Source organism: Typopeltis vanoorti, chromosome 12, assembly GCF_054136105.1.
Source record: "Typopeltis vanoorti isolate ZY-2024b chromosome 12, IOZ_Tvanoo_1.0, whole genome shotgun sequence".
Classification (NCBI taxonomy): domain Eukaryota; kingdom Metazoa; phylum Arthropoda; class Arachnida; order Uropygi; family Thelyphonidae; genus Typopeltis; species Typopeltis vanoorti.
In genome coordinates, this window is record NC_143560.1 from 7,455,011 (window position 1) to 7,474,034 (window position 19,024).

The 19,024-nt window shown below is 33.9% G+C and overlaps 1 protein-coding gene across 1 annotated transcript in view; it reads right to left on the bottom strand.

Annotated features, from left to right (window-relative positions):
* Positions 1-19,024, bottom strand: part of LOC150100563 (cartilage oligomeric matrix protein-like) — a 276,264-nt gene that overhangs the window by 149,041 nt on the left and 108,199 nt on the right. Inside the window, exons 4-5 of the mRNA XM_090402123.1 lie at positions 835-967; positions 463-539 (exon numbers count right to left, since the gene is read on the bottom strand). Of these exons, the coding sequence (XP_090258249.1) occupies positions 463-539; positions 835-967 (210 nt within the window). The remainder of the gene's footprint in view (positions 1-462; positions 540-834; positions 968-19,024) is intronic.

Consider the following 19,024-nt stretch of genomic DNA (forward strand, 5'->3'; position numbering starts at 1 on the left):
ATTAATAGCAAAAGTCGCCGAAAAGTCCCAATCCCTTTTTGAGTGGAATTGGTGGCGCTGCTGTCACGTTCGCACAGTAAAATTTGCATAATCCTTTTTACCTGCGTTTACTGCAAATATTTTACTGCTTTCGGCTCCGCCAGCGCCAAAATTTCCTCTATCGGTGCCTTTTGTTGCTAAATATATTTTTGCTTTCAAAAAATGCCTTCAAAAGTCTCTATATAAAATTTGGTCTCATTTCGTTTATTGGTTTTAGCTACAGATGCCTCCAAAGAGGGACAGTTATTTTATGACCACCTGTACATAAAATATTATACATTTTGATAAGGAAAAAATCATCTACACAAGATATGTGTGAATAAAGTTAAATATATAAATACGCTTTAAGCTTCAAAGAATTATTACGAACTCAAATATAATATATGAAACTATAGGGGAAAACATCTGATTTGTTGAACTTACTTGAATATCCATGTTGTGTCTGAGCTCCTTCAAGACAGAAGTCAGCTCAGTTAGGGCTTGCACTAAAACATCCTGATCTGAAAACAGTATATTATGTAGTCAGTGATTACCCGCAGAAAATGACTATCGCTCATACCTCACACACGCATAAATATTATATCTGTTGTAAGGTATAATATACTGGAGCAAAGAGGAAGTAATCTTTTATAAATAATTAAATAAATAAATAAATAATTAACGGTCGGAGACTATGTTCGTGTTAAAAGTTCCTTAACAGAATAATATGAATTCGTTAGTTCATTCATGTATTTAATAATCATTACATGTAAATAAAAACCGTTTATTGTACATATCAAAGAACACGCACCATACCTTTTCCATTGTAATAAATTGCTTCAGGATGTCGGATGGCTTGTGAATCTGCCGGTAAACAGCCTGCTTCCTCCAAAGCCCTCTGCAAGTTAGTATCGGTTAAAACCGAAACTTTCGTCTTTCGGTCACGCTCCTAGATGAAATGAAGATAAGAAAACTGTTGAGTACTTTGGGGAAGGAGAGAGAAGAGTCTGTCATTTGTCTAGCACGTAAAACTTATTGAATACGTCTGTAAGTAAAATGAAATGTGGAAATCCGTCACGAAAATCAAACCTTGACGGACGTCGCAGTAGCCGAATTCACAAAGAGTAATCAGGTATTCTTTGGGATACTGAACAGTCTAGGATGGGGGTGGATCAGTAACGAACAAGGAAGAAGCAAAGGCAATATTTTTTTTCTCTTTTTGTTAAACAAAATATTTTTCTTGGGCTGTCGATATGATTTGCTGTTTAGTATTATTCCGAAGCCACAAATCGAATACAATGTCGGTTAATTATGTGTATTCTGAGGCTGGTTTATTCACTTTTAAGTACCCGATTAACTCACCTCAGCTTATAAATATTCCTATAAACACACGAGGTGGAGATGTCATTTTGATCTCATAGACTTTGAGCTTCAAAACCCGAGTATCTTTCCAAACCAAAGTACAGATTTGGTTCTTTACTACACTTCAAGAATTACATTGCATGCATAGACATGAATAGCCTCGTTTCTCTGCCAACAAACACATGACAAGAGAGCTCACGATATTCCTCTACACGCGTGAATATAGGACAAACGTACTTCGGAATGAGAAGGCAAAAAAATAAAGACAACCAGTCTTACACAGAGATTAAAGGGTTTTCCCTCTCGCAAAACAGACAAACTGTTTTGTCTGTTTGAACTGCTTTGGCCGTAAATCCAAACAAGCACAACATTTCAAGCAATGCTCGAGTTAGATATGAATGGTAGCAAGCAACTAGTACGATATGGTATTTGTAGCGAATCGTGATATTACACAATCTTCAAATTAGTTGTATGTGTTTGTATGTGGTGTCGAGGCTGTAAAAACAACTGTGTGGGGGAGGGGTGCGCGCGCATGGAAGCTAAAATAACAACACATTCAATAGTTTCTTTAAAAGCTCCTTTAATATTCTGATATTCTCCTGCTAAATCCCGCATCACTGTATTCTGTATCATTCAGACGATCCCATTTTTATCTTTCGTGTATTTTCTATAAATATTTAATAAATACCGTTTAACTGAAGAGATTTCAATATTCCTTCTATCCTTCTAATTTAATAAAAATCTATAAAAACTTGACCAACAACCAGCCAGCCATTAAGCATATATTGTCCACCTGGAAACAGTGAACTTCTTCCACTTTTCAATCCCCGATTTTCCCTGTTCTCTGTAACAGCCATTATTCAGTGTTTCTCAAATGTTATAAGATAATTATTCAAGATAATTCTTTACTTAAGTTTTTTTTTTCTTGGTAATCCTAACACATACATAGTATTAAGTGTATTTATTAGTGGTTTTACAACTAATCGCGTGCGGGATTGATAGCGTATGAAGGGAAATTATTAATTGCGGAAACTAAGTAAAGGAGTTAGTAAACTATTTTTACTGAGTAAACTAAGTAAAAAAAAAAAAAAAAGAAAGAAAAGATACAGCTTACATGATGTTATTTTACTTAGTACTTTCTAATAAATTTCACGCTTATTATTAACATGAGTTAAAGTTTAAATACATAGAACATTTATTTTGTGTGTGTGGGGGGGAGGTGTATTGGTCGCTTTTAAGCGTATTCGTTTAATTATTATTATTATTATTATTAATTCCCTGAAGAAGCAGTTTAGATGTTGGAGCTAGTCCGTGTAATTTATTTATTTATTTATAATTATTATTTGAGATATGCGCATTGCATACATAGCACAGGAAGTTTTTAATTTATAAACAACTAGAAAACTGGGCAAACAGAGCATCATTCTTGAATGATCAAATTGATAATATATAACATTAAATGCAATAATCTGCTATGAACAGTTACAACCAACAATTATTTGTTTTAAATGGGCACCTTCCAAAATGTACTCTCTCTCTCTGTCTCTGCGAACATTTTATATATATTTTATAGCGCTTACGAGAAATATATAAATTGTATTCAACTTGGAAAAAAAAATAAGAATTCTGTGAAGATTCATCTTGACGGAAATGGAGTACTGGAAAGGATTAAATATTGGAGAATGAACCTGCTTGTTGCTTACATACTCTTTCAAATGGTTCACATAGATCAATACAGTTAAGGTATTCATTTTTGTCCTTTAAATGCGTAGATTATTTAAATTCATTCTGTTCATGGAAGGGTACATGTACTTAAAGAAAATTTTAACTAAACTTTTATTATAATAAACGTATCAAAAATCTTTTAACTTGCAGTACATGACATTATATTTTATTAGAAGGAAAGAATACTCTAATGATCGATAGAAAGATATATTCAAGGAATAGCAGAGAGAGAGTTTCTACAAAGTAAGACAAATTAGAATTGATAGAATTTGCGAAGTGGATTATCTAGATGTGATAAAATAGATTGAACAAAATATAAGAAATGATGCAGAAAGTAAGCGTGTGATTGATTCACTGCAATGACGAAGAAACTAATTGAGTTAGTGTCTAAATCAATAATCGCAGATATTTTATCGTAGTGGCCTACAAAGTCTTTCATTGCAGATGTTTTTATTTTTTTAAGTTGTTCCCGTTAGTTAATCCAGGAGAGTTGTTCTGAAGAATTCATCATCATCATCATCATCATGCATATCAAGGATATTTAGGCCTAGCGTAGCATGTTCCGCCTTAGAAGTCATCGTTGAATCGTTTAAGAGGACGTCTTGGTTTTCTTTTTCCTAATGGATTGAACTTTAAGGCGTGTTTTGGTAATCTTTCTGTTTTCATTCTTTGAACGTGTTCCATCCATTTATGTGTGTATTTTTTAATTTTTTCTATTACTGGTTCTTGGTTTAATTCTTTCATAATTTCTTCGTTTCTTTTGTGATCAAATAGGGTATACTTTGCAGTTTTCCTCACAAACCTCATTTCTGCTGTTATTAATCTTTGTTTGTCTTTTTGTTTTATTGTCCAGATTTCGCTTCCGTACATTAAGACTGGTAGGGCTAATGTATTGTATACTTCTAGTCTGGTTTGTTTTTGAACTAGGTTTGGTTTAAATATAGAGTTAATTACACCTGTTATTTTTAAATATTTTGCAATTTTTACGTTTATATCTTTTTCATATGTGATCATACATCCTAGGTAGTTAAATGAATTCACTGTTCTAAGATCTTGTTATCTATTACTATCTTAGTTCTTGCTGGATTTTGTCCTTTAAAGGCCATAGTTTTTGATTTTTCTGTTGATATTATCATATCATAATCTTTGGCTATCTCATTTAGATCTAAAATAGCGTCATCATCATAACACTAAATACGGATATAGACCATATTGTTCTGTTCCGGTATCATTATCCATCCAATATCCTTTTTGAGGTCTATCCTGCCTTCTCTTTTCAGTTGGCTTATCTTTCTGTATTTGTAATTATTTGGTCGTCGGCAAAAAAGGAGAGTGTTTAAGTTAACAGTAGGAGAAAGTTTAATACCTTGATGGAAAATTTTATTCCATTTTATTATTATTTCATTTAGATAAATATTAAAAAGAGTTGCTAAGAGGGGACATCCCTGTCGGACCGCTTGGTTTATCTCTCTCGTATATGATAGCTCATGATTTAATCTTATTTGTATTTGATTATTTTCATATATACTTGTGATAGCTTTTAGGATATTATTTGGTAGTTGTCTTTCTTTTAAGTTCTGAAGAAATAATTCGATATATTTAAAATTTGCTAAATCTTGAAAAAGAAACCTATCTTTAAAATGTTAGAGCGAGAAGCCATTGCAGTTAATAATAATAATAATAATAATAATAATAATAATAAAAAGCACTTGAATTAGTGCCAAAAGTGAAAGAGGATCTTTTTACTCGGAGATCCCTAATTGCTGAACTACACAATCTGTTACAGTAAATGTAAAATACAAACAACGACTCGGGCACTTTTTAGCAGTTTCTGAACACAAACAGGTTAAGAAACTGCTAATCATGATGCACAGCTTAAGCAGAATTGAATTCATGTTTTTATAAAGAAGGCACATAAAAACCAAGTGCTAGTTTGAATGTTCATGGTATAATGCATTACCTCATATCTTTGCAATGGCGAAATTACTTGAGGAAACCAAATCTAACCTCACCGATAAAATAAAAGCCTAAGCTCTACAGGTTAACTTATATGCTCTCGAATGTTTCAAATAAAGCAGGCTGCGTGTATTTCTTGTATAAATTAAAATTGGTCTGTCATGCGAAATGTCAAGATTAAAATATTTAAACACCCTTTTTTAAACTGACCTTTTAAAAAGATAAGCTTTTCATTTGCGACATCCAAATAAAAGAATCACTGGCCGCTTATCCCGTCTATCTTCAACGTATGCGCCCGCACACAAACACGCACACGTGTCATACAACTGTAATGTGTCTACTGCAATATTGTTTTATATAATGACAGCTTCCCCCAAGCACTGTTATAGAAAATGTTCCCAAGAGTGTTTGACACTTCTTTACGATCGCAGTTGATTAGATTGACCTACATCTTCCAAATGGAAGCGGCTTCTGATAATTCTGCTTCACTTCCTGTCCTTGACCTTTGTTTATAACTGATTCAAGAAACTGTAATTTAAAGGCTTGGCACCATTCTTTACTGTTTATAGCCAATCGTTACCTTCCCTTCAGATCCTATTTATGGTCTTAGTGGTGTGTCCATCATTTGGATTGACGTTCTTACTATGGAACGTCTATTCCTCGAGGGGAATAAAGCTCTAATTCATCTTGCCACATGCGTACCTCACACTGCTTTCAGTAAGTAAATCGACATTCGCGGAGTGGCCAATTGACTTACTGACAGCGCATTGAGATGGTAAAAAATGTCCTGCAGCTTTAAAACTGTCAATTAATTGGTTTATATCTATAGGGCATTTTTCTGAATTAATATTATTCCTCTGTCATATTAAACTAATAAGACTGCTAATGTGGGGTTATGTTATTTAAATAAATGTGAATGTAATTAGTATTTTTCGAATTAATCAAATTAAAACTATAACAACTTATATAAATGAATCATTTATTATAATATGTTTTTTTTCCAATTCGCATTTGAAATAAAGAAATTCTTGCATAATGTATGAGTAACCAACAATAGGGCACCTATTATCTGTGTGTGTGTGTGTGTGTGTGTGTGTGTGTGTGTGTGTGTGTGTGTGTGTGTGTGTGTGTGTGTGTGTGTGTGTGTGTGTGTGTGTGTGTGTGTGTGTGTGTGTGTGTGTGTGTGTGTGTGTGTGTGTGTGTGTGTGAGATAAGTAAATTTAATACATGTACAGGATGACGTAAAAGCATGAATATGTCCAATATGTTTTTACAATGTTTTGAAGTATGACAGAGATCGACTATCTTGTAGCGTTATTCAAGTCTTGCTCGAGAGAGGAAAATGTCGTCTTACATACAACAGCAACTGAGGATAAAGAATCACTTTGCATTCAAAGCAAAAAAAAAAAAAGACTGTGACAAGAAATATACGTAACTACAAGAAAGAGACAAAGTTAGTTTCATAATGCATAACCTAAACACATGGCGTAGTTTCAGCTCTTGATGAAACAGTCTAGATTTCTATTTACTGGTTGTGCATTTCACCCTGTGCGTTCTTTCTTTCTTTTTTTCTTATTCTACTTGCTTTTGAAAAAGGTCGCGAATCTTCCTGTACTTCATATAATTCTTCCAGCCTCTCTCAACAGATATTCTGTCCACAAAAGATGTCCAATACCGATGTCAGTCAAACCGGAATACACACCCTCTGTCCAAAAGGAAACCGAACTTTTCGAAAATAGAATAAACTAGTGGCTCAGCCTGTTGTATCTTTTTGTGACATTTGTTTCATTACAAGCGGAGTTATAGTGACGAAAATCTTCACGGTCTTCACGATATGCATGCCGTACGCGACTACTCGCTATCAATGGCTTCAAAACTTCGAGATAAAACTCACCATTGACAGTTTGGCCAGGCGGAACAAATTCTTTGTGGATAAAGCTTTTGGAATCGTAGAAACAAATCAGCATTGTCTTTACTTTTGACTTCTCCATGCGACTTTTTTTCGGATGCCCCTCTTCTGGTGGGCTCCACTCAGCACCTGGCGCTTTGTTTCGGGCTCATACTCAAAACACCACGTTTCGTCACCAGTAACGATATTTTCAGGGAAGTTAGAGTCCTTAGGAGAGGTTTTAATGAGGTCCTTGCACTGTTCAATTCGATACATTTTTTGGTCGTCGGTCAACTTGTCTGGACCAAATCACGATTTCAATTTACGAAGGACCAAACTCTCGGTCAAAATGTTGTGCCCAGTTGAATTTGGAAATCCCCCCCCAATTCATCTTCACTCAATCTCACCAATTTCGGGTTTTTTTTGATGAAATCACGCACTTTTTTTGATGTTAACTTCTCTCAGTCCAGTTTTTGGGCAGCCTAGGTTTACGTCGTCCTAAAGCGTCCCACGACCACTTTGAAATCGCTTAAACCACTCGTAAACTTGAGTAGGGATAAACATTCATCACCGTATGCTTTTTGAAGCATTTGACGAGTTTCGGCAAAACTTTTACCAAGTTTAACACAAAAGTCAATCGCAGTTCTCTATTTGAAACTCATTTTCCGACCGTTCGTCAAAACACACTGTCACTCTTGGCACTACAACTCGGCTTCTAATGAAACAAATGTCATAAACAGTTGACACAACACTAATGAAGGTTGCCGCTTACGACAACAAAAAGATACAACAGGTGGCCCCACTAGTTTCTTCTATTTTCTAAAAGTTCGGTTTCTCTTTGGACAGAGGGTGTATACTCTAATATTTTTATTTTATTACTTATGCAAGAAAAACTTAATAGCTATTTTGCTGAGTGTTTTTTATGTCCCCCAAATTTTCTCAAAATAAATTTGATTCAGCACACACATGTATATTATATTTGCATAAACAGAACGATTGGCATGGAATGAGACGTGGTAAAATGACCTTCCAGGAAATTGCATGCTTCCGAAGAATGGGATAAAGGTGCTGTGCTGGGGTCTGCTATTATGGCATTGGCCAAAGTGACACAAATGTTTTCAGCATGTTCACTTCATTGACAGCAATATCGCCAAACTTCACGCCAAAGAAGTCTTTACTGGGAAATGACAGCTCTGCACATCCGATCACTTACGAAATGTTTGCTAACAAGGTGTTCCTTTTGTGGTGTGAAGGGATAGAAATTTGAATTACTGAGTGCAAGGTCAGGACTGTGAAGTGGATCAGTCTAGAACCTCTCACATGTTCTGTGCACTGTTGTTAATGTCTGTTCTAGGTTTTTTTACTTCATATGATGATGGCGTTACGCTGCAATCCAGGGTGTTTGCGATGAATAAATAGATGAAACGAATCAGTATAATGCAGTAATATGCAGCATTCAATCGTCACCTCAATTAAGAAACTCAACAAGAAGCATACATGCCCTTATGAGAAAGAAAAGTATCGCTGGTCATTGATGTGTTGAACTAACTATTCGCCTCTTCATGAGTGATGTGCTTATACCTTAACCACACATTAAGCAGAGGGAGGCAATGCAGAATCAAGAAAGCAGAAGCAGTTGTAGCTTTAATTAAATATGCAAGTAGTTTTGTATCCTATGATAGCGTTTCCAGAAATTTTGTATCTTCACAACATACACAAAGGCGTTTTTGCATTTTATATACTAGTAGAGCAGTAATTAGTGCATTTTGCATACTTCTATGTACAACATTATAAACTATAGCTGCTTACATCAGTTTTCCCCCACATTTTTTAGAACATGCCCCACCTTAACGCCTCAAAGATTTTGATGCCCCCCTCTAGCATAATAGTCAGCCAAGTTCTGAAAACGTATAATATAAATATGTACTTTAAATCAAAAAAGGTAAAACTGTTTTTAATTTGACTTTCTTCAATGAATATAAATTTTATATTACACTTTGTATATTATAAAACATAAATCGAACTGAACTCGGAAAAATAAAATCCAAGTTAATGCGATCCTTGAGCTTGATGTCTTCTGCAAAGAGTTTTTATTTGAGGTTGCTAAATTACTAATTTAGCAATCTCAAATCCCCATGGTTTGTGATATCCAGACGATTTTTTTTTCAGTAGCAAGTCATTTACAACACTAAAGCCACATTCAACTAAATATGACGGCGGGAAGGGTAACAGTATATGAAAAGGAAGTGCTTAGAGTTTGCGCAAATTAAGAAAATAAAGATGTCTGTTAAAAAATTCTTCACGACAACATATTGCATATTAATTCTAAATAAAATAAAAAAGTAAGATACCGATCGAATTTTCTTAATTATTCTTCATAAAAATCGCCATTCTTCCTGATTATTGTCCTAATTCTTCTTCGTTAATGCCATATTTTCCTGCAGTTAATAATACGAGTTAATAATAATTAACTCTCTAAACAATTCATATTGTCAAGAAGAAAACGTATTGCTCTCGATGACGTAGACAGATACAACCATTGTAAATCAACGGAAAGATTTGTCGAAACCATAGCACGTTCTGTAGAATAAATACGCGAACAGGTCAGTCATTGATACTTCCTGTATTATGATTCTATCGCACTCAAAACTGGTCAAAAGTCCAATGACAGAGCAGTTTCCAGCAAGTGCATTTCATTGATGATGACTTTTCAGATATCTTCATCAATGAACGTGCATGTAAACTAGCAGAAACTGGTATGTGAAACAACTTCGCATTCTGAATTAGCGGCGGTGGAGAATAAATTCAAGCTACGAGGAAAATAATAATGAATACATTTTTTACTGCTCTGCAAGCAGGGATTGAAACTTATGAGCATTCGTTTCAATGCATTTATTATTATTATTATTATTATTATTATTATTATTATTATTATTATTATAAATTAATCTCCAACACAGCTAATGTAGTATTCATACCTATATACAGTGTTCACAAATCGCCAGCATCCAACGCCTACATTCCATCCATAAAAAGTAACAAATAGCATATATAGTGTATGTTGATCCCACTCTCTTCATAAAAGCTAATAATATTAATATTAATAGGAATATTAATAGTAGTGGAGTGTTCGTAGTGCTTATCGTGTTTACTCTGTCTTACTTATTTTATTTATTTTTTATTTACTTATTTAACAAGGATAAATGAGCTAATTTTAAGAATAAATTGCCTACGGAAGAAACTGAACTTCGAGTATTCTACAGTAGACCTGACATGTATGATTATTGTAAATTAATTGACTTGTTAAAATTTATAACAGAAAATAATTTAGATTGTGTTCTTAGTGAAATTACGATATTGATAAAAATTCTCTTGACAATTCCTATGACTACATCAGAGGCCTGAACGCTGTTTTTCAACATTAAAGAGAATAAAAACATTTCTGAGGAGCACTATGAATCAGGATAGGTTAAATGCATGATTTCAACGGAGAAAAAAATTCTTCAACAGTCACACAAACATCAAGGAAAAAGTTATTGACCTTTTCGCTCGAAACAAAACAAGAAGAATGGATTTTATTTTTAAGTCATTTTGAATTATACCAAACTGTATAATTTTATCGATAATAAGCAATATTTTTCACGTTTAATTATTTTTTAATTAATTAATTAATTAATTTAATTACAGTGTGTATGTATATTTCTAAAGTTGCAACACCCCCTCGATTTCAAGCCACGAACTGCCACCGAAGCTAACCCTACTTTTGAAGTAAGTGGGCACGGCTTAATCAACTAGTTCTCATTATCCAATCATTACAATTAACTTCCAGGACACAATACCTTAACTCAGTGGTTCTCGACTTTACTTAAATATTATTTAAATTTTACTGTATTTATATTTAGGAAATCAAATAATGTTCTTTGTTTTCTCATTTTATAAGGGGGGGGTAAATTTTAAGAAACAATAAATCAGTATTACAGCACTGAAAGTTTCGAAAAGTAATTGCACTCAAGTAGCACTTCTATTGGTTAAAACTCCAGAGAGGTTAAAACTTCTATCAGACGTCCAGTAGGCAGATGTCACAACTTGCAGTGTTGCCAGCAGCGAAAAGTCGACTTGTGGCGCCACCACAAAAGAAACTGTTGCATTAAACTGCATAATTCGGATTATTAATATAAAAGGATACAAGTTTGAAACAAAGGACAATAAGGAGCAAAAAAATACTTATTTTAATAGATTTCAAAATTTTAAAAATTAGAAACCTATAAATATTCGGGGCCCCTTGGAGGCTGCGGCCTACCGGTTAAGAATCATTGCTTTAATCGATTTCCTCTACTTGTCCCAAAGATAATATTTACTCCTACGGCAATCTGTTTCGATCCTGGTTACATAAACTCAAATCTCGTTGTGCATATCATATCTGACTTAGTCCACATCTACCATATTCTTTATAATTTTATAACTATTTATCTAAAAATAAATGCCACCCTGTATCATACAGTTCATTCTGCAACATTTTCTGTAATAAACCGAAAATATAAAATATGAATAGTATTAAAAAAAAAGGGAGTATGTGTCCATAAAAAGTATACATTTTTCAGAATTGATTATATGGAATAGAAAATAAATTGTATATAATATTAATGTTAATCTTGATCAAACTTCGGGGTAAACAAAAAGAAATATATACAGAGGGTGCTCTCAAAAGTTCTCGACCTAACAATGAAAAAAACGAATTTATAATTTCAAAATTATTTTTATTTTTCAACATAATCTCCCTTAAGACTAATAACACTAGATAACAAAAAAAAAATTTTTTCTGCTGATTATGATCTGACACTTGTTTTTTACTAATTTGGGTGCTGGAATAAATTATAATTTATTCCAGCGATGCGCCAACGCAATTATCCGGTCCCTATAGTGATTCTCAGTACGATCTGCAAAATACCCTTCAATAGCTGCAATCACCTCTTGATTCGAAGAAAACCGCTCACTAGCGAGGAAGGGTTCTAGTTTTGGGAGGAGACAGAAGTTAGAGGGATCCACATCTGGGGAAAGGAGTGCATGTTCCAACAATTCATAGTTCAGATCCCTTAATTTTCACATTGCAAAAACACGTTTGTGGGAAGGTGAATTGTCCTGATGAAAGATGATTTTTTTTTCATCTGCAAACATGGTCTTTTCTCACGAATTTTTTCGTCTAGTCTGGTTAAAAGATCGGAATAATATTCCTCGGTTATTGTTTTACCTTTTTCAAGATAATTAATAAACAAAATGCCTTTAGCATTCCAAAACACCGATGCCATGACCTTTCCTGCTGATGGAACCGACTTTGTGTTCTTTGGCGCTGAACAACCGGCTTCTGTCCACTGTGTCGACTGCTGTTTGGATTTTGGCGTGTAATGGTGAATCCAAGTCTCATCCATAATAATAAATCGAAGCACAAAATCAGTTTTATTCTTGTTAAAACGCTCCTAGCACTGTTCAGAGATTTTCATGCGAGTGGGTTTTTGATCTGCTGTGAGCAAGTGTGGCACCCAACTTGCGCAAAGCTTTTTCATTTACAATTCTTCATGAAAAATACATCCTACACGTTCTTTTGAAATGCCTACAGTCTCAGTAAACGCACCTTGACTCGCCGGTCATCAAATATTATATCGTACACTTGATCAATGATTTCAGGTGTTTTGACACTTTTTGGACGTCCTTCACGTGGATCATCTTCAAGGCTGGTACTGCCACGTTTAAACTTTGCAACCCATTGCTTAATTGTCGAAAACGAAGGAAAAGAGTACCCATAAACTTTTATGAACTTCCAATGAATTTCTTTTGGCGTTAAACCTTCTTTTACAAAGAATTTCATAACCGCATGATACTCAATTTTATCCATTTCCAGGAATATAGACAACACTTTTGCTTCAGACAGCTGTATAAAACAAACTACTTGATAGAATAACTTGCAATTTCACATGGATGCTTATGACAGATGTACCAACTTAGAAAAAAAAATCTTGCAGATAGTGTTGCCATCTATGGTCGAGGCCGAGAACTTTTCCGAATTTATATATATAAACATAAACAACTGCAAAAGGTAATCATGTTAACTGCTCTGTGAAACTATGAACTATAATTGCAAACTATTACTGTGATAGTTATAATTATATAACCTATTCTACTAAATGAACAGCATATAGCTTATGACAGGGGTTTCCCAAAGTATGTACCGCAGAACACTGGCGTTCCGTGGAAAGTGAATAAGTGTTCCGTGAAAAATTATCAAAACTAACATGAGCCTGGAATGGTTTTAAATGCTGCGACAAGTTCAATCATGTTTGAAAATCAGACGCCCCTCACATTGCATGTGGATTGGGTTATTAAGACCAGTGCACGCTGGGCTTGATTCAGCCGCCCGCGATTGTCGACACCTCCGAGCGCGAGTGAAGTACGGAGGTACTATTCTAGGAAACATGCGGTCACAAGCAAGGTCAACGCGATGCGATGCGGCCCGGCACGCTTGTAATGTACGCTCTCGCAATTTTGCGATGCGACACAGCCTGCTGCGGCGATAGTGTGAACTTAGCTTTATATCGAATACGAGACCGATGATACTCGACTCTAACCAAGGTGTTCCGTTAAAATTTCAGGATTTGTGAAGTGTTCCGTCGTAGGAATAAGTTTGAGAAACGCAGGTGTATGAAATGAATTGGAATCTGAACTGAAGCACATGTAAAAAATTGTAGCATTATTTCCTAAATTGTATTGTATATTTTAGGTGTGCTATTTGATAGGTATTAAAGTGCTATTTTACTATGAATTTTTTTTAAATTTTTTTAAATAGCATTGTGAAAACGTGAATTGAATGCATTTAGCATTCACCTATTGGATGTTAACAAAAAAAAAAAAAAAAAAAGAAAGAAACTATAAAAATAATTTGTGAATTGAAATATAAATGTAAATGATAGAATGCAGAACAAATTATGTATATTTATATAAAATTATTCTACAACCAATATCATTAATTTGAAAAATATCTCTCTCTTAACACATTAAATGAATCATTCTAAATATGTATGTGAAAAACATGTAAAATGCATTGTTCGTATTTATGCATATTTAAATAAGATCATTACCTAACTTTTGGATTGAATATTTTTAGAGATATTTGTAATAATGAAATATTACGTTAACATTTTTGTAAATGTAATATTTTTAAGTGTGTGTGTGTGTGTAAATTATAACAAAAAATAAAGTAAGAGAAATGGTAAATTTATGAGGCAAGTTTGTTGAATAATAATATTAGTAGTAACAGAATGCTAAGAAATAACGAAGTGTAATCTTACTTATTTCGAAATTGAAATTAGGATTTTGAAGATAGTGGGATTAACATAATTTATTTACAGGTATTTTTGTTATCATGTACAGCTTCGGTTACATGAATGTCAACTTTTATGTAGAAAATGTGTTCATACAATTTTGATAATTCATGTTTAAATGTTCTAATAACTCTGCTTACACGTTTTAGATTGTGTTAGTTCTTGAGTAGTGTGCATATGAGATGTTCTCTCACATGATTTAAATTAAAATTATTTTTAAAGAAAAAAAGTAATTTCTTGAAAAATTCTTTTAAAGAAAATTAGATTTTGCTTTCAATAATCTCAAATTTTATTCAAATCATAACTGTAGAATAAATTCATAAGCAGGTCAGTGATGGCAGACAAAAACAGATAATAAAAAAGCAACTTCATCAAATTCTTTTTGCCAACTTTTACATGAAACTTTTTATGTGTTCTCCGAGTACCTTCTGACAATAAAAACCATGTAATGACTGCAAGAAGGTATTCAAGTATCGTTTTTCCTTCTCCTTCGATATCTCTGAAGAGCAGTCTATTAATCTGTGTATCTTGTGGGTGCAGTTCGTAGAGTAGTTTAATAGTTCGGTGCTCTAATGACTGAAGATCATCAGCGCAGCTGATGATTGTAACAGGGGTAGCGTATATGCTATTATATCTCTGAACCCCGATAATCAACTGGAACACCAGCTCTACATGTAATACACAGGCGGCAGAACTAGTTGTGATACGGAGAAACATACGTTTGCTGATTAATGCCGTATACTCTATTTCTGTAAATGCGGAGATAAAGGGATGGTCCGCTATACTGTATTATATCCGCTCATCGAGACCAACAGGAACCAGTGTATCAATGGCTTACGTGGGATTACGACCAACATATTTGACGACAAGAGACGTCGCGATATTAGGAACAGCTCGTGTCTGTCTGAATGTATATAATTATCAGACAGAGTGGGTGGAGTGAAGTAATGCTTAAATTAATCTCATGTGAGTGTCTTTCAAGTGTTATGTGATGCAAGTTAATGTCTCACTTTAATATGTCCCATGAGCCGTGACGTAGCGTGAAAGTGTGACAGCAATCTTGGATTCTTGTTGCAGCTACGCATCTATTATTGGACGTCCTACACACTCATTTCATCAAAGATTAAACGCGAATCGCCTTCCAAATCAACAGAATAGCAGTTGGGAAACGTCCTTTCGTTCGGATACTATTAACCTGGTTTAATAGGTAATTTATTATAGCAGAGGATGATTTAGCAAATTCTTCTCGCTGCGTTGAATTCCTTTACAAGGCAGAATATATAATAAACTAGTTCGAATTCAATTATATCTTCTGTCATCGCAGCAATGATTATTGTAAACGAAAGAAAGTGCAGGGTGTCTCAAAAATGTACACGTATTATTCATGCCAGGATATTCTTCATTCGTAAATAACGAAAATATTTATGGAATATAGTTAAACTATACTTAGCTATGTAATTTATTCTCTCAGATGTTCAATGGTTCATCGGTAACACCGAGACATCCTTGGCAGCATCGAAACTGCTGTATTAGGATTGGGCGATTGTGTGCATCCTTCATTTAGATAACATTTAACTAGAACTATGCATACATTTTAAAGAGTGTATATGTAACTTACTATTGAAATAATAACAATGATTACGGCTTTTTTTATCAGGTTATAGAACGATTTATTTTGAAAAAATATTCAAAGCTTTAATATTCTATTTTATACCATGATCACTATCGTATCCTTTTGGCATACCAGAATTTAAAAAAAAAAAAAAAAAAAAAAACTCAACCTTCACGTAAGTTTCGATAAATTAAACTTAATCTAAAAAAAATGTTAAACATTTAAACTTTCTAATTAAAGCATCATCTATGATGCCAATGAGGAAAGGCAACTAAAACTCTGTGGTCACCGAACGTGATGTCTCTTTATGGCATTGGTACATTTTCTGGTTTATTTTTCATTGCGAGAAAGGAAATACGTGCTTTTTCTGAGAAATTTCTATCTCTTCAGCAGAAACTCTCGGGATGGAGAATGATATCGACACCTGATCGGTGTTAGTGGAATCTCTAGTCACTTCTGGGGAAGTCACCGCAAAGAAAACTGCTCGGTTTTGACAGACCACGAGATGAATCATATGGCGTATTTGATTTCTGCATGCATTTTTTATAATGCAGCAGGTACACTAAAGGAATCTTCCAAGTTTAACATAATTTAGATTAGCAAACAGTGGATTTTTGTAGCTTTATTTAATACCAATTTCTTCTGTTTGGTGATATAAATTAAAAAAAAAACGATGATAACAACTGACTATAATTCTTTAGTTGATCGTTTTCGCTAATTTTGTTTAAAATTTTACAGAACCAACATAAAGAAATTGTTGTGTTCTTAATTATCTTTACAGAAATTAAATAACTGCTAGAAAATTAATATTTCTAATTATGTGTTAAGGTCCGTGCACAAATGTTTGGAATAATACACAAAAATGACATCTATTTTAATGCTAAAGCTCTAAATATAAACAGTACTGTAACTGAATTATTTGCATTTTAATAAATAAATGAATTACTCGATGATTATGGTTATTCTTGTATTAAATATGGAATGAATTAATCGTAACTCCTGTTTATTTATAAGTGCAGATTTTTGAATATGTTTTTTATTTTAATCGGGTCAAATATTTTCTTCAAAATTGCAACAAGCCAACTATCGCTTTTAGAAAAATCTTGACGAGTCTCGGAGTCCAAATGCAATTGGTGATCCCACTGGAAAAAAATGAAACTGATGCTTGCCTTCCAATCTGGGTTAATTATCTTTACAATTTATAAGGTTATGCTAAAACAAGACCCTCTCTCGAATCCATAGTCTATCCTCAAATCGACATAATATATATTATAATAAAAAAGAAAGGCCCTGAAATGGATTGGTGCAACCAATGCATTCAAATATGGTATTAATTAAAGTTCATGATCCGTATATGAACTGACCTCTTGACCCCCACCCAAAAAGAGTTCTTTTCCAAGTTATTCCCTACAGTTGCCGTGGAATGATTAATACTAGAAATTATCTAGCATATTGTTAACTTTCATACTGTTAATTCCCTAATTTTCAAACTTTTGCTGATTCCTGCTGCAATCGAAAAGTTTAATCTGATTCCTTCATTTTAAAAAGGATGTCTTACGTACTATAGGGTGTGTTAGATCCTTCGTTAGAGTAGTATTTGTCTGCCCCTACCGTCGAGAAAGAATGAATCGGACAGAACATGTTAAATCCATTGTGGACAGTAACAATCATAACATCCTGAAAACAGGTTCATTTTTCTATTATAAAAATTAATTAATAAACATTTTATTCCGGTCTAAAATGTGATGTTCCATTAGATACTTTAAAAGATATTCAAATGCTGAAGGCAGTTAGAAAATAACCTCGTGTCCTCTCAGTGCGTATTTGCAGACATTCTCGCCCACAGTGGAATTTGAATCCGGCAGGTCTGGATAACGAAGTAACTTATCTACATCCTGACCTAAGCAGCCGTCAAACTCAATCAAGAAAATCATTTCACTGCTTTGCTTCATGAAGTATACCCTCCTTCTTGTCTTTACACTCGGTTAATTTATTATCTGCCTGCCTACCTATGAAATATTCACCTCGGCAAAATTGTGATTAAACTCCTTTGCAGTATTCACATTATTTCTCAATGGCCCGCTTAGTCAACTGAAGAAAAATCTGAAAACGCGAAGTCAAATTATTTTAAAAATTTAATAACGTATGGATAAATGTCAGCACGTGTCGCCACTGTTGAGCTTTTGGAAGTCGTTTCTGTTTTTCTTAATCAGTGTAACACATGTACAGAATTGCTTTGGGTTACACTCGACAAGGGCTGCTGAATCAAGTGCTAGACTTGTTCTACTTTTCCTTAATTAAATACTTTAGTCAAAGCTATTGTTTGCATTTCGCTGTTTAACAGCTGTACGACATTAGCTACAGTCTTTTCCAAGACATCTTTTTAATCGTGAATTGTTCTCAAAATTAATTCGAAGTTCCAAACAGTTACTTTCTTTCCTACTGTATTAGGCAAAATGCATTTAAAGATCTCCTATTTTATTTATACCACTGCTGAGAAATTTCTTCTCATCAATACACGTTGTTTAATCTTCTATAATCTCCTCAATAGCGCTTATTCTCGTGTTTCTTAAGTTATCATTTATGCTTTAAGAACATGACTTTTTAGTTCCTGTCTTACAGCTTAAGCAGTGGAATTTTACAATATTAATTTATCGATTATTTCGTTCATGAAATCTTTAATCTCGATAAAAAATGCCTTTCTTCCTTCTTTTAAACACTCTTTTATCTTTTGTTTCAATGCTTCTTAAAGTAATGTGCAAAAAATATAGATTGATCCAATGATGGTTGGTTTATTTTTAACCAGTAAACTTGCCCAATATTGGATAAGCTGCATTGCCGAGTTTCATAACACAGCTCTAGATACGATACTTTTGTCCACATTTTATATTTCCCATGTTTATTATACAGGACTTTAGAAGAATAAATAAATAAATACTATCGGTATTTTTTTGGCCAAGTGGTGAGCGTATCCACTATCCAACCAACAGGCTGCTGGCTCGAAATCTCAGTGGACATGGATATTTGTGGTTGGCTTCGGGTGATAAATGACTTTTACTATGCAGAACAAGATCGTTTCCTGCTTACTGG